Raw genomic sequence first — 17,104 nt, 5'->3', positions numbered from 1 at the left:
GGTGTGTGTAACGCCACCTTAACACATTATGTCAGTGTGGACAAAAAACTGAAAACTGTAGTTTGAAAATGAATTATAATACATTTGATTTACCCTTTTCCCCTTGACCTCCATATTGTGCGGCTATGTGGTCTTGTGGTATGAAACTCGCTTTCGGATCAGAAGGTCCTGGGTTCGAGCCTCACTCGGCGCATAGTTGAGTCATGGGAAAAGGCTCTTTACTTACATTCTCTCACCGTACTCAGGGGTAGAATGAGTACCTGGCCGTTAACAGCGTTGTCTTTGTCCGAAAAAAATGGTAATATCGCCTAACAGGCGTACATGTTACATGTTGCTGTTGGCCAGGGACCCCTTGTAAAGCACTTTGAGCACGTTTAGTGGATATTGCGCAATATAAAAGCTCAAATTTTAAAGCTCAAGTTCATTTAAGAAACTGAATGTAGTTTATTTTTTAAAGCAACAAAACAGGTAGCATTTGTTTTACTCCAACATGATATCGGATTGAGGAGATGGACCTCATATATGTAAAAATCCATCTTTTTTTAAAATATCTTTGTGGAAAAAGTCTTATCCTAATATCATACCATAGCATTTCAGTATTAGAGATTTAAGCAGTTAAATGTCGGACTCTGGAAAATCATGACTTTAAAAATTAAGCAAGAAAACTCGCCCTTCAAGCATCGACTGATTTAAATGACCTCCATCTTGGCAAAAACTCTCAAACCTGATACTAAAGAAAGACCTCGCAAATTCCCAGGTTTGAGAATTTTTGCCAAGATGAGAGTCATTTAAATCGATCGGTATTTGAAGGATGAGTTTTATTCCCAAATTGTTTAATATGTGTCTTTCCAGAGTACAGCTTTTAACTGGCTCAAATGGACGAAGTGTTCCTTAAATTATGCCCTTAAAACACGAGTAACAATATATTTTACATTACACATTTGCATATTCTTTGAGATAAAAATGTCAAACAGAGAGTCAACAGATAAAGTCATAGAAGAATGTTCTTTTAATATCCATTCTTTTTAATGACAATTGAATGCTCAGATCATTTTAAAGTAAAAGTTCCCAATCAAGGGCATTTTCAAATGCATTAATATCTTTAGCAATTTTTTTCAGTTAAAATGTTCAAACTGTTCCACTTCTCCCGTTGGAAAACCCTCTTATCCATTAGTAAATACGCAATCGTTGAATAATTCTTTGAACGCGTTGAATAAAAAATGTATTCAACGATTGCAGAATGTTTATTGACTTAAAATAAGATAAACCTTAAGGTAAACTGGCAGTCGAAGGAAAAAACTGTTCGAGAATGGCGAATTATTTGGAAGAGATCGACGTTGAGGATATTTTGAGGAATTTTTGCACTGAGAAAAATACTTCAAACCCAAATTATAGATCAGTAAGGCCAAAAATATTCTCAAATCAGAACGAAAACAGAAACGTTGAGTCAATCAGTCCAATACAGCTGTTCAAGAAATTCGTCCACAAAAGACCAACGAAGTCCAGAGATCCAGGTTCGCCACTGTACCTGACGTGAATCTTCTGCTGCCGCCCCCCCCCCCCCCCCTACAAGGTAATAACAATTACCATTCACAATCGCACATCAAGCCTTCCACACTATGATAATCAAACTGATTTGCAGGGACATAACAATATAAGTTCCGTTCTATGCGGGAATTAAAAAACCAACTTACCATCATGTCAAGTCCAAGCCCCAATGATGACAGTCATATATGTCTGACACAACTATTAAAATTTTAAAAAATTAAAATTGAGCTTTATATAGCGCAATATCCACTAAATATGCTCAAAGCGCTTTACAAGGGGTCCCTGGTCAACAGCAACATTTAACATATAGGACGGGACATGCCGCCTGTTAGGCGATATTACAATTTTTCGGACAAAGACAACGCTGTTAACGACCAGGTACTCATTTTAAACCTGAGTACGGTGAGAGAAAGTGAGTAAAGAGCTTTTCCAAGGACTCAAATATGCGCCGAGCGCGAGGCTCGAACCCAGGACCTTCCGATCCGAAAGCGAGTGTCATACCACAAGACCACATAGCCGCACAAAACATCTAGGATTAATGTTTCAAGGCTCAACTTGTCATAACTGTACCTTCATTTGTTCTAGAATGTTATCAATAATACACGGTTCAGCAAGCAACCGGAAATCAACAAAATCTAACGAATGAACACAGCAACAAGGAAACCGACTTACGTGCAATAACACACCAACCTACAATGCAGAGATGTTTCAGTCTCACTGTTTTGCCCTGGCTCTGGTTGCTAGGACATGGCCCGAACGAGTCCCGAGTTGGCCATACTCTCCTCGGGTTGCTAGGTTTTTTGAAAACCTCGACCACCCAATCAGAGGGTTCGAACCATCACTATATAAAGAGAGGCGCGGGAAAGAAGAGGGAGTTCTTTAAGTTTAGGTGAGCTGAACACAATAGCGCCATTCCAGCGGTCGTGTCTTATTTTATTATAGTGTTGTTCCTTATTCGTGGATGTCAGGAGAGAGACAAGCTGGATGAATGAATAAGTAGAGCTGTGCCAATCCTATTTATGTTGGAGATGTAACTTAGTTTCTGTAATAAATGTTTTGTGTTTGTTGATCTTGATTTTCTTATTTTTATTAGTGTTACCATCGTCTTGCCGTAAAGCACGAGCTTCTCTTTCTTTCTCTTTCCTCTGTTCAGGCTAGGCTCAGAGCATTGGCCACCCAATGGGAGAGGCCCGAATCATGACAGTGGCGCCCAAGAAATATTAGAGCTAAAACAGTTCTAAAATGCCTCTATAAATATTTTACATTGTTTAGAATACCTCTGGAAATCAGAAGTGATCAAGGGACCAATATTAAGAGTAAAATATTGCAAAACTCCTTAAAAGATTTAGAAATAAAACATACTTCTCTTCAGTCTATCATCCTGAAACATGAAACTTTATAGAGCTTTATCATAAAACTCTTTAAAATTCTTCTTAGGATTGAAAATAAAAAGGATTGGGATAAAAATTTACCCCTTGCTCTCTTTGCTACAATGAATGATTCAAAAATAATTGGGTTTTTCCCCCCTCTGAGTTTGTCTTTGGACATACTTTGGATGTAAGACAATGAGGTGAGGGTAGGGTATGGGAAGCCCCCAATGAGTCATAACACCACAGGCCGCCTTATTATTCAATATAAAAGGACTGTTTTCTTCTGTTTTAAAACTGCGGTTACCCCCCCCCCCCCCCCAACAACTAATGCTCTTTCCCGTTAAAATAATTAGGTCAGGCCGGCCAATTTAGTTCTGAACACCCTGGGAAAAATAAGAATCATTTCAGTGTTATCATTGGAAAGACAGGTTTGTTTTATTCAGAACATACGGATGAAGAAAATTACAATAAATTAAATATAGATTTTATTGATATTCGTTTTGCTTATATGGATATTAATAATCAATAAGAATATTACACAAATCATTCACCCCATGATGCTATAAATAAGGATCCCAGTTCAACTTGTTGTTATGTTATTGTCTTTTGAGTAGATATGTGGTGCATTGATGTTGTATTTTCTTTTCAATCGATTAGATTTTGACTATTATCACCATTGATATTCAAAGGAAGAAACTTCATATGACTGTCTAATTGCTGGTGTTATGATATTCACAAATCTCAATGCACTGACCTGTGTCACGATCCATACGGATACTATGATAATGATAGGATCCATGGACAACTTCAGAGATCGGTTGATATATAAACAAGTTTGCTTTAGATTAGAGGAAGGTCGACAAATGGACCTCCTTTACATAGGCCCATCGTAAATGCCAATTACATGAGTATACCTTTTTAAAATTCAAACTACACATGCCCCCCTACTCACATTTATACACAATAATACACACACATTCTAAAAAACAAACCCAATAGAATATTGATGAAGCGCAATATCCATCCAGTGTGCTCTTATCACTTAAAAGTGATCCTAAGCCAATAGCAACATGAAAGACGAGACATAATGTCTGTTGGGGGACAGGACATTTTTCTCCGACACAGACAGCACTGTTTCCGACCAGGTACTTATTGTACACCCGAGTACGGTGAGAGAATGTATTTTCGATTCATGCAGCCTTAAATAAACAACCAGCAACCGCTCCTGACAGAGTCTCCTGTTTTCATCCCTACTAATCAGACAAAGCTGGAAAGCTGGAGACTCATAATTGACAAACGTAGACTTAATGAAATTTCTTTTCCTCATCAATACCCAATTCCGAGGATTGATGACATCATCGATAACAGCCAAGCTTTTAAGCACCCTTGACTTAAAATCCGTGTATCATCAAGTCCCTATCCACTATGACTCAAGACAGCCCTCATCACCCCAATTGGGCTCTTTCAATTTAACGTCGTGCCGTTTAGCCTCGTCGGAGCACCAGCCACATTTCAGCTCCGCCGTAATACCATATTGTGTGGACTGGAGAATTTCGCAGCGGTTTGCATTGACAGCATCGTCGTCTTTTCTCAGACGTGGGAGATTCACCTGTCACATTTGGAGGCCGTTTTCAAAATACTGGATAACCACAATCTCGTTATCAAGATGGACAAATTGACAATTGGGAGTGATACAGTGACCTACCTGGGACATGAACTTGGTAATGGACGCGTCAGACCAAACTCAGCCAAGATTTCACCTGTGATGAATTGCTCTATGTCTAGAAATAGAAGAGAATTGATGCGGTTCCTCGGAATGGTGGGCTACTATCGCCGGCTCTGTCCCCACTTCTCCCCCATCGCTGCACCAATGACACATATACTGAAAAAATGTTGTTTTTCAGTTGGGGGAGGAGTGCAACAAGGGTTTAGTGCCCTTAAACTGTTCCTGGGAAGCGCACCAGTACTCAGAAGTCCTGACTATAATAAAGATTTCATATTGGCATGTGATGAATCTGATCTGGGAGCCGGGGCAGTGTTGCTTCAAGAATTTGAAGACACGTTCAAACCTATTGCATTCTTTTCCAGAAAGTTCACTCGACCTCGGTGTAACTTTTCCACCATTGAGAAACATTGTCATTTTCTATTAAATAGAGGATTATTTTTATTTACATGATATGTTTATCATATTTCATTTAACCCTCAACAGGTTTCTACCAATATTTCAATTTACCCTTATAAGGGTTCTTTTCTGCTATTTTTATTTGATCCTTAGGGGTCCCCTCTTTTATTATCATATTTCACTTAAACCTTGTTGGGTCTTCATTCCTTTTTCCATTTCAACCCTCACAGGGGTCTTTCCTCATTAGGGGGAGGGGGTGCCCTGGCATTGGTTGCTAAAACATACCCCGAACCAGCTGCTAGATTTTCTGAACACCTCAACCACCCAATCAGAGGGTTCAAACCATCGTATATAAAGCGAGGCGCGGGAAATCAGAGGGTGTTCTTTAAGTTGTGGTTAGCTGAACACAATACCGCCATTCCAGCGGTTGTGTTTTGTTTCATTATATTGGTGTTCCTTTTTCGTGGATGTCAGGAGAGAGACAAGTAGGATGAATGGATAAGTAGAGCTGTGTTGTAGATGTAACTTAGTTTCCGTTATAAATGTATCGTGTTTGTTAATCTTGATATTCTTTATTTTATTATTGTTACCATTGTCTAGCCGTGAAACACGGGCTTCTCCTTATTTCTCTTTCCTCTATTCAGGCTAGGCTCAGTGCACTGGCCTGATCTCCCACTCCCATGGAACTTATCAACGAGTTCCCTCTTTCTTCTTTCTCCTAGTCTTTTCTTTATGTTGACGAATCGGACTCTACCGACTCTCTGGGAGCGGCCCGAACCGTTACAGTCAATCTGAACTGTCACGTTTGACCTAATTCAAAAGGATTCTGCGTTTACTGTCGGAGTCTTTCAATTCTAGATTAAAAGTTGATTTCAATCCATCAAAGGAAAATTTAAATTAGCCAATAAAACTAAGTTCCGGAACGACACGTCATCACTGAGAGTTATGTATTGACCCATTGCCTCACTTCTTTTTATGTGAAAATTATTTGCTTCTTTCTTATGTCAAACAAATAAAATTGTCTTAGTAATAAGCAATGTTTTGATATTGTGATATCAATATCTTGCAGGGGTGGGTCGATTGAGGAATTGGCGAACGGCGAAAAAAATATGGAGTTCCAAGTATTGTCTGATATATTTTGATGATCTATAAGCCAATCTTTTCCTGAATTAAATTATCACTTCACACTACAGATGACGTGAATTCATTGAAAAATGAAGCGTTTTTACAACTTAATGGTTATGAAATATTTAAGAGGGGCGAAATAAAGGTATTCTTTCACGGGTTTGGATTTTATATATTCGCAAGCTCGTGAGTTATTTGGCGCGATAAAAATAACTTATTTAGTAAATCCAAACCCGTGAAAGAATCCTATATTGTACTATGTTTTGAACCAATTGAAGTCGAGTATAATTTAAAGTACCCATCCAATAGTTTGAGTATTTTGATATTGTGGCTTATTGCATACGTATTAAATGATTCATTCGTTCACAGAACTGAATTTCCCCTTTGTTAAGATGTCATATTCATAGGATAACAAGAAAATATTGGAGATATTTCCCGGCTCTGTGAGTCTGTATTATTTTATGCCCTGCCCAATAAGGAAATCATGAAATATTTTTATAGGAGTATCCCTATCTTTGACAAAATATAATATATAATTGAATACCATGAAATCCATGACACAAAACTATGACAGCGACATTAAATATTTTAGAGATATTTCGAATCCTCAGAGTAACTCGCGACTCGCAAGTAACGGAACGGAAACTGGTACCGAGTACCGAGTTTTATTTTGTCCCTCTTCAACTAATGTGAAGCCGAGTATAGTAACTAGCGATAGATGTGCTAATGTAGGCCATTATTACAGTCCATTTAATTTTACGTAAACCAGCATTAACGCTTAACGCGGGGCCTCGTATCTACCTGTCTATATTATAACTTATTAGGGATTTGATTTCTAATCATCAAATAACAAAATACAATAATCAAAACAAATTCAATAAGTCCGTCAGACATAAGGTCCATGGAACTAAAGTTTATCCCGGTGTTGGTATTAAATGAACAGCAGCAATTGTTTGCTCGCATTTGGACAGAACGATGTATTGTTACAAAGTTCTTTCCAACAGACCTGACAAAACTAACCATCTAATCACTGCTGGGCGTATAGGGAGGTCAGAAAATAGTCTCCACTGCGCTTTATATCGAAAAAGTTCCTTTGCGTCTCACTGAGCTACCTAAACTGAATTTAAGCCCATTTTAATTGCCAAGGTCGAATAATGTAAACCTTATGGCGTAGAACAAATAGAGCTTGAAATATGAATGAGACATGACAAATTATGTGAATCTTTCGGGTTTCTCATTTATCAACAATACAGTGGATAGTTTGGGTGCAGCGTGGCTCAGCAGTGCGGTCTTTGCTTCGTACCTGAAAGGAAGTTCGATCACCCGCCGCTGCGCTTTGTGGCCTTGAACAAGTCACCTTGCTCTATCTCAATTTGCGGCGCTGACGCCTGGGTTATTTTAGTCTTCCCTTGAAATAGAAACTAGTGACAAATTTTCTCTATTGGATGAATAAAGGGAGTTTTATATTTTTTCAAAATTTAAATTAGCCAATAAAACTAAGTTCCGGAACGACACGTCATCACTGAGAGTTATGTATTGACCCATTGCCTCACTTGCTGACAAAGGGGAATGGCGAAACACCACACACTTTTTATCATTGTTTTATAGATGAGAGCTTCAATTCAATTCCATCTGGGCTTATTTGCCTTTGGAACTTTAAGCGGCAACATTTTACACTTTAGTAGGTGGTAATGGCTCTCTTCCCTTGATTATATCAGCCCCCTTCTCACCTATCATAACAGTTGGTGCGTGCGTATTACTGGAAACTATAAAGGGCATAATGGACGCATCCACCACCCTAAGGCCTTCCACGCCCTTGACCCTCAACTTAGTATCTACTACAGTCGTAGGGTCATCGGGTGACCCCATTTTACAAGTTCCCACAGGATGGTAGACTGTGAATGGTGTGAGCTTTATCATGCACGCCCAATATTCTCGAGACTCCATTGCGTACTTTTGACACTCTTTCGGAGGTTTTTTGTCAGTCAATCTGGTACCGATACGTCTCATAGTTTCTGTTCGACTGCCCTTGATGCACTCCTCTGCCCCGGCGATCATAACTTTCAAGTCATCTGGGTGGTCAAAGTAATTTGCTTGAATGATGGGATGAACCATTGGATTCGAACTTCGGAGCGTAATGTTCCCGACACTTTTTGGGCGAATGAGAGCAGGAAAACAAGTCCAGCCAAAAATGGGTTTGTTTCGTTCTTGAGAAAGTTCCCGGATAAGAGAATCCTTTAAGTTGGCTCCTTTAAGGATAAAGTCTGGACACGTTGAGGCCGAGAAGTAAATTTGGAGATCTGGCCAGCTTCGAGTGTTATTGTTGTTGTCGGTGTTTAACTTCGAGTCGGTATACAAAAGAGTCTGAAAATTATTGAGGCTTAAGATTCCAGTACGGTAAAATATATAGTCAAAAACATAGGAGAAACCGTGGCGAAGAAATACAAAAGGATCCGATCTAATTTTTGAAACAACAGAAATTGGCTCGTCAATTGAGAATGGTACCGGATGAGTGACATGGTCCTGTAGGTTTTGACCAACAGGAAGATCCCGTATGACTGGTATTCCGAGGTCTTCCAGGTGGCTTTTCGGTCCAATGCCAGATAGCATTAGAAGTTGGGCTGATCCAATAGAGCCAGCTGATAAAATTATTTCTTTTCGAGCCTTAACTGTTATGATTTTATTGTTTTTTATAAGAGTAACACCTTGGGCTATATTGTTTTCGATATGAATCTTGGTGACATGCCCATTAATAACAACATCAAAATTATCCCGAGATAAAGCTGGGTGAATGAAAGACCTTGAGGAACTAAATCGTTCTCCTTTTAGTATATTAACCTGACTGTACGCAATACCTTCCAAATTTTCACCGTTATAATCCATATTCAAAGAGTGTCCAAGTTCTTGAAATGCTTCAATTATTTTACCATTAAGAGGAAGAATATTTTTGGGGGTGACCGATATAGGCATCGGTCCGTCTGTGTTATGGTATGGCGACTCTTTCAAACTGTCTTCAACAACACCCTCGCTCTTTTTGAAATAGGACAAAACATGCCTGTAATCCCAGGTTTGATCCCCAGTGTAATTCGCCCATCGGTCATAGTCGTGTTTGGAACCTCGAGCATAGACCAACATATTAATAGAACTAGTTCCACCCAAAACTTTCCCTCTCGGCCAGAAGGATCGACCATCTACAAATCCATCCATCACACCTTGTTTTGGTTCTGTGTGGTAAATCCAGTCGATATCAGAATTCCAAAGGTCAGTGGAAAGCGCTGGTATTTGTACTTTGAGTCGCCCACGGTCATCTCCTCCTGCTTCTAATAATAAAACGGTAACGTTACCGTCTTCTGACAAACGATTGGCTACGACGGATCCAGCAGAACCAGCTCCGACTGAAAATGGAAATAATATAGATGTAATTTAATGTATTTCTGTTTGATTAATATGATGACGATGATGATGATGATGATGATGATGATGATGATGATGATGATGATGATGATGATGATGATGATGATGATAATACACCATGATCGAGAGAGAAATTCAAAAACCTCCTATTGATCATAGAATTCATCCTTATGGGATTACTTTTATTTAATGGATAATCACCAATATTTATGATAATATTATGGTTTTATTAATGAATGCGCAAATGATCTTGTTGTTTCGATTTGTTTTAATTCTTGCATGACTAATGACACGGCCCTACATTGGCAATTGGGTTAAAACACATAAATTATTTTTTTTCTCTCTTACAAAAGTGTTGATCAGAACTTTGTTCTTCAAAATATATTAATTCATGCGATCAACAGGAATGGCGTTCCTTGTTCACTCCTGACGACTAGAAAAAAGACACACGGCTTTTGTTTAAATTATATCTTGTTTGATTTTTTTTAGCTGGTTTTTTTTTTTTTTTTGATTGTTGTTTTGTTTTATTTTATATTTTGTTGTTTTTTTTTTTTTTTTTTTTTTAATTATGTTTTGTTTTTGTTTAGGTTTTTGTTTTTTTTCTTTATTTGCTTTTTTTTTTTGTTTATATTGTATTGTTTGGTTTGTGTTATTTTTGTTTGTTTGGGGATTTTCTTTATTGGTTTGCTGGGACAAAGCATTAGTCTCATAACGGCAGGGGACCTTGAAAATCTGAGAACCCTAGCAGAGGACCGGCAATATTGGAGACACCTCACACAGGAAATACTGGAAACAGCCAAGGCGACCCGATCTTTCGGTCGAGACGCGAAAGGCATCTAAGTCAAGTCAAGTCAAGTTTGCTGGGGGGGGGGGGGGGGGGGGGGGGGTTGGCGGAGGGGATGGGTTGGGTTTGCTTTGTTTTGTTTTTTTTGTTGTTTTTTTTAAATTTTCTTTATTAATTTATTTTAATTTTTATTATTTTGAATAACGCCAATATATTAAGCTTATATTCTTAGTAACCAAAGCCTTTTATGATAATTTATGAAAATATTTTTTATGTCGATGATGAACAGCTGCCAACAACAAGAGGTTGCTCTAAAAACAGTAGCCATATTGCTATTTTGTTGACTTAGAGATCAAGGAAGCAAATCGCTTCAAATGTTAGCTCTGTGTAGAGAGGAAATACAACAAAATCGCACAATGGTTTTGATACATAATAGAGAATAAAATTATTTTTGGTTGAAATTTAATCTCAATTTTAATCTCTTTTTATCAACAAGCAAACTTTTATTGGCCTATATTTCAGTCAAAATGTTTATACAGTCAAAGCGATATCTGAAACGTCGCTTTATCGGAATAGCCGCTCAATTGTAGCGATCTGTATGTGGCATAATTTTTACTATATGATTTGTACTGGTTAATCGAAACCCTTGCCGGTTAATTGGATCAACTTCGGAGCTTCGGCGTACATTTCTGAGATTTTCTTTTTTCCAAGCAATCAGAAACATGAATATTCTTATTGGAAAAAAATAAGAATGGTCACATCCTGTGTCTTCAATATCATTGAGTCACTCACCTCCCACTGCCGTTTATATGTCGGCATCTACGATCTCGGAAAAACAAATGTCCAGACAGACGACAGAAAAGTAGTTAGCACATCTTTTTGGCACGTACGATCTCCGTATGTTTCAATATCGTGCGTGCAGACTAGACTTTTTCGGCCGCCTCTCTGGATAGTATCTAAGTGATGTATTAATGTTTTGTTTCAGAGTTTTTGTTTTTGGTCGAAAAGGGCTTTTTTTTTAACCACAAAACGTTCTGTGTTTGGGTTTTAATTAATTTTTTTTTAGTGAAGGGGCGGGGTTGAAGTTATTATATTTATTTCTGTTCATTCCTGTTTACATTCCACAGCTTTTTAGCAGCTAAGTACGTTTTATCTTACCTATTATGTAGTCATACGTCATGTTAGGCGTGTCTTTCAGAAGAGATGGTTGACTTATAAAGAATTGTTGTACAATAATGATGCTGATCAGAACTACCAAGAAACTGGTGACTGTCTTGTGTGATCTCATGGTGGAAATCAGTTATGACAATTGTAACGGCAAAATAATCTGAAACATTGAAAAATTTCAATTCGTCTCAATAGTATACTTAATAGTTGAAATGGCATTCAATTCAAAACAAACTTTTTAAAATCCCCAGTTCTGTCAACTACTTTAAAAAATTTATCGACAAAGAGTTAAATACGATTAATGTCGATTTTGTCATAATAATAAAGAAATGTGATTTATTAAGATCATGTCAATGCTATTTCTTGTTAAGGTATTGAAAGGATAAATCATCGTAGTTTGACTTTCAGAAGATGAGAAATTGGATAACGGACAGTACTATTTGAATTAAATTGAGGCAAAGGAAGAATGTTTGGATGAGAGGTGTCACAGTATTTAAAACATTCGTAAGATCAACCCAGCTCTAGTGTTTTCAAAAAACTGATGAATCGGTAGAAGAAGAAAAACAACATAGACGTCTATAACTCAAAAGATTGCATCAATGAAAAAGCAGAAAATTGTTGTAAAGACCTATGAAATATGAAATACCATAATATGGAGAGAAGTTCTAGAGGAACTTGTCAGTGATGATAGAGGGAACAACCCGATCTATTAATTTTAGGAACCATCATCCTCAAGTCGTTGGAGCCCTTCATAGAATGAAAATAGGCCAGCCATCTTAAGACAAAAGGTTCATATCGGGGAAAAAAACACATGTTTATCATCCATTGTGGCTTGTACTCTTGAGCACGTTGCCGGTCAGCTGTCTCCACATATCACGATCCTCACTCTGGGGTGCGCATGAAGTCTGCGTTGCTTTTAAAATCACTTTTGGCCATTTTAGGTTATTTAGATATGTCATTTTCTGTCTTTCTCTAGCTCTCTTTCCTTCGATCACCCAGATGTTACCAACTTTTATATTCCGTCTCTTCTCCACACTTTCTGATGGTCTATCAATATTCTTCCTTTTCTCACCTTCGTCAACACTTCCTCGTTCGTATACTTGTCTGTCCATGATAACCTCAACATTCTTCTATACATCCACATCTCCAATTGCCAAATGTCTCAAAGGCTAACCTCCTTGTACATTCTTTGTCAAATTTTACAGAAGGCCAAAAAGCCGTTTGTTGCTATATATTTAGCATGTTTGTAGTTGTTTGGCTGTGTGTGAATATGATGGAGTTGTTGGATTTTAGCGTTACGCATATTGTGATTGTGTTGTGCATATGTTGGGTGTGAGTATGAATGTTGGGTGTGCGAACTTTTAGGGCCTTTTTTGTTTCTTAGGAAAGGTAAGAAAACGTTTCATGTTTAGAACGTTACAGAAAAGCTTCGTCCGAGCTGAGACGCTCTAGATATTATTCACTATTACCATATTGTTGATATTTAATAACATTTGAAATTATTGAGTCTGAGCTGAGTCGTTACAATATCTATCGAGTCATAATCTTATTTTTGTTAATTAAACATTTCTTTTTTGAACTAAAGTAACGAATCCCAAATTAAAAAATGAGCGTTCTGGTCAAGAATATTTTGACAGTGTCACTGACTTAATTTGACCCAATTATCGATATGTGACCTTATCATGTCAGCAGAGTATAAGTGGAGCGTCAATAATAATACTGCACACATAATTTAGCGCAAACATCTCATGCGATATGAGCTCGAGGTTTATAATAATTATTCATTATTGTCTTCTGGCACTTTTCTACTCACTTGAATTACTTTGACTTATGCCTCTTGTCTCCTGGCGGAGCAAAGGGCCTCAATAGCCCTCTTCCATCTTCTTCTGTCCTTGACACAGACCTTTGCCTCACTCCAGGTAAAATTGGAGACGCTCAAATCTTGGCGAAGGCTTCTCCTCCAAGTCTGTTTTGGACGACCCGTTTCCTCTTGCCCTGTGGGCTCCATTCGAGAGCCTGCTTGGTTATGTTACAGGGCTCTTTCCGCAGGGTATGCCACTTTCTGTGTCTGACCTGGACATCCACTTGTTCTTGGTTTGTTCTTGTCCAAATGTCCGCATTTGGCACCTTGTCAAACCATTTCAACCTGAGTATTTGTCAAAGTTTCTATCTTGGCTGATGTGGTCAGGGTGGTTCACCAAGACCCATAGAGCAGGACTGCTTTAACATTAGTGTTAAATATTTTAAGCTTGGTGTTTGTGGATATGCTGGACGCTTTCCATATTGGCCTTTCTTGTTATTATCAACATAATTGCCTGATCCACTCACTTTTCTGAATTGATAATAATGTTATAAAATGTTACAAACATTGGGAGACTTTGATTTAGATGTGATGAAAGACCTATTCAATGAAATGTATGATTTAAGTTACAGCAATGTGATTTGCTAACTTTTTCAACTATATCTCCCAATAAACAAGAACAGAAGCAGCTGGATGGCTTGGTTACTGAATCGTTGATCTTATGTGCTCCCTCTTAATCTTCTCCTGACGAACAATTTTAGAAGAATATCCGGTAAACTACGAGTAATATGAAATATCCATGGTGTTCTCTTGAGGTCGAAAGGTCCTAGGTTCGAGTCACGCTTTGGGTACCGAATAGTTAAGTCATTGGAAAGGGAAAAGCTCTTTACTCACATTCTCTCACCCTTCTCGAGTGGAAAATGAGTACCGTGGCTGATAGCAGCGTTGCCTTTTTCTGGAAAAAAAATTATATCGCCTTCCATGCGTCATGTCTCGTTTTAAGTGTTGTTTTTGGCTAGCGACCCGTTGTAAAGCGCTTTGAGTACGTTTAGAGATATATCGCTATATAAATGCTCAGGTTTTAAAAACTCGAACCGAAAATCTTTTGACGAAAATGCAGGTTGTGACGCAACAATATGCTATTGGCTCGTCTAAACAACTCTTATGAGTAAAATGGTAGAATATAGAATAAATGAACTTCCTTTTTTAATCATATCGAGAGAAAATATGTCTTTAAGGTCTCTCTGTCAAATGGCAGATTTGAAATAGTCACAGTGCCGTGTCAGAAAGAGGGGAGCAATATGTTTCTTGCTGTATGAGAAGAAGAAATATCGACATCAGGACTCAAACTTGGGTTCTTCTGGTGTTGGTCCAATGTCTTTTGGAGTGAATAAAGTTAACGTCGCTGCGGACAAGACTGGTGAGTATTTTACCCTGACGGATTTCATCAATACACACGGCCATTTCGACCCAGCCTACCCTTGCAAAAATTAGAAGTCGCCGTGTTTGTGTGTGTGTGTGTGTGTGCGTGTGTGTGTGTGTGTGTGTGTGGTTGGTTGGTTGTGTGTGTGAGAGAGAGAGAGAGAGAGAGAGAGAGAGAGAGAGAGAGAGAGAGAGAAAGAGGGGGGGGAGGAGTACGTGTTTATGCTTGCTTTGGGAAAGTACTTTGAAATAGACTAGCGTCCTATCCAAAGGATAGCAAGCAATTGCTATTGCCCGTTTCACGCTATAGAAAACGGGACAAACTCCGGCTCCATAGGCCCAATGGCTCTGAAGGACTACTTTAAAGACTTTAGATCGATAAAAAGTGATTTTCTATCCCTTTACAAAGCAAACCAATAACATTCATTATTCTATAAAACCGTTTTACACTTACCTCTTAATTAACGTAACCAGCCTGTTTCTCGCCGAGGGAATCGTTTCAATAAAAGAAAGGCACACAAAAAAAAACACCACTCAACACAACAGTGAGTTGTGAACCAGTGACTTGCAACACGAAGATCTGATAGGTTTTCAATTGCTGAAACAAATGTGACCCGTCGCCCCAATAAGGCACAATGCCAGGGTGGATCAGCATCTGAAAATTGAATATTCAGAAGGGGGGAAAAAGCCGGTTAATATTACAAACTTTTTGAGACTAAAGAAGTCTGAGGAGGTTTTAATGGAACAAATTCATTCAAGCAAAGTTTCATTATTTAGGGGGGGGGGGAGAGATAATATCTTGTTCACCCTAATATATCACCGCATTGAGACTGTGAGAACCAAAAATGTTACTAATTCAAAATATGGCGTCATTAATTAACGTTACGGAGCTCTAAATCGATTTGTTTAAGGCAGGAAGGAGATATAGACTTAATTGATATTATGATAATAACATGGAAAAATGAATTCATTGTTTTGAGTAGAATATCATATCAAAGATTAAAGGGTAGAATAGCAAAGCAAAGATCAGGTTGCAATATACAATAATGCAATATAGAAATGCACCATTCTGTCGTACTCAGGAAAAAGGCGTTAATTTTTTTTGGGCCAGAAAACTCGTCCCTTGCTTAACCTTCTACGAAGTCCCAGGTTTGAGATTTTTTGACAAACTTTAATCGCTCGAAATTTGAAGGACGAGTTTTCTGTCAATTTTTTTTTAAACTTGTTTTTTTTTTTTTTTTAAGAGTAAGTTAGGTTTTTAAAGTCGAAGAGTTTTAACTCACTCAACCCTAACACCGACTATATCCGTAGTTTATCCGGGTTACTTTTACCCCATGTCTATTTATTACATTTTTACGAGACAGATCATAGGCGTAGTATCAAAGCTAATGTTTTTAATTTTTACATATTAATGGTAAATGAATAAAACTATCTATGTACATGCTCATTTTTAATACAGTTTGTTCCAATTTTGAAAGCAGCAAGAATCTCTAGGATTGAGTGAGTTAAGAGGGGTAGTCCCAGGTTTGACGACTGAGGGTAATTTTAATCGATCGGTATTAGAAGTCGAGTTTTCTGGCCAAAATTGGAGTCCCAGTTTTGAGAGGGGTTTACGTTGATTTACGAGAGAATCCTAGATTTGGCGAGTTTTTGACATGTTGAGTGTCATTTTAATCGACTGTTATTTGAAGGAAGAGTTTTCTGGCCAAATTGCGTGTTTGGTTTCGTTTTTTATTTTTTCAGAATACGGCAAATTTGAAATAGAAGTTTTTTGGCCAAAACCGAAAACCATGACTTTTGTCGGCGTACGTAAGAATACCCTGTAAACAAGAATGTTTTGATTAAATATAACAATGTGCCGTCTAAAGTTTCTGAAAATGGTTGGTAAGGAAAGGGTTAAATAGGAATATTCGTATTGAGGCCCTCGTTAAAACGGTATAATTTAAAATGTCATTCCGTAGTTTTTGTTACATGTCATTGCTCTTTTTATCGTTTAGTTAATGTATGCAAAAAATGATATCAAGAAGGTTTTATCATCGGTCCCTATCATTGTACTAAGTGTCATGTCAGAGTGGTGCGTCTTAATGTCTTATTGATCACACTCAGCCTCTGACCTTGTAAGTCCCTGATCAAAGCCCACAGCGGGCGTTTGAATATAATTGATCTCATTAAGATTAATTTTGTTTCATATATTATGATAATTCAAATTTTTAAAATGTTTTGTGTCGTATGTATAGTGCTGTCTGTTGAAACTGGAGCTGGAAGTTTAGGTCGCCATTGCTTTTCACTTTTACAAGCTTCAATCAACATTGTCTGGACTAATGTTAAATGTCCTGTAATGGGGTGACCAG

At 37.9% G+C, this 17,104-nt stretch overlaps 1 protein-coding gene across 1 annotated transcript; it reads right to left on the bottom strand.

Moving 5' to 3' along the window:
- Positions 1-3,967: 3,967 nt before the first annotated feature.
- LOC144972738 (alcohol dehydrogenase [acceptor]-like) lies at positions 3,968-15,320 on the bottom strand. The gene is made up of 3 exons (XM_078914323.1): positions 15,208-15,320; positions 11,522-11,690; positions 3,968-9,560 (listed from the first exon to the last, which is right to left on the bottom strand). The coding sequence occupies exons 2-3, from the start codon at positions 11,649-11,651 to the stop codon at positions 7,837-7,839; spliced, it is 1,854 nt and encodes a 617-aa protein (XP_078770449.1). The 5' UTR covers positions 11,652-11,690; positions 15,208-15,320; the 3' UTR covers positions 3,968-7,836.
- Positions 15,321-17,104: the final 1,784 nt, after the last annotated feature.

This window comes from Berghia stephanieae, chromosome 5 (assembly GCF_034508935.2).
Source record: "Berghia stephanieae isolate SIO BIC M18660-M18661 chromosome 5, UCSD_Bste_1.3, whole genome shotgun sequence".
Lineage (NCBI taxonomy): Eukaryota > Metazoa > Mollusca > Gastropoda > Nudibranchia > Aeolidiidae > Berghia > Berghia stephanieae.
Note: the sequence above shows the minus strand (reverse complement) of the source record. Positions and strands in the feature narration are given on the sequence as shown.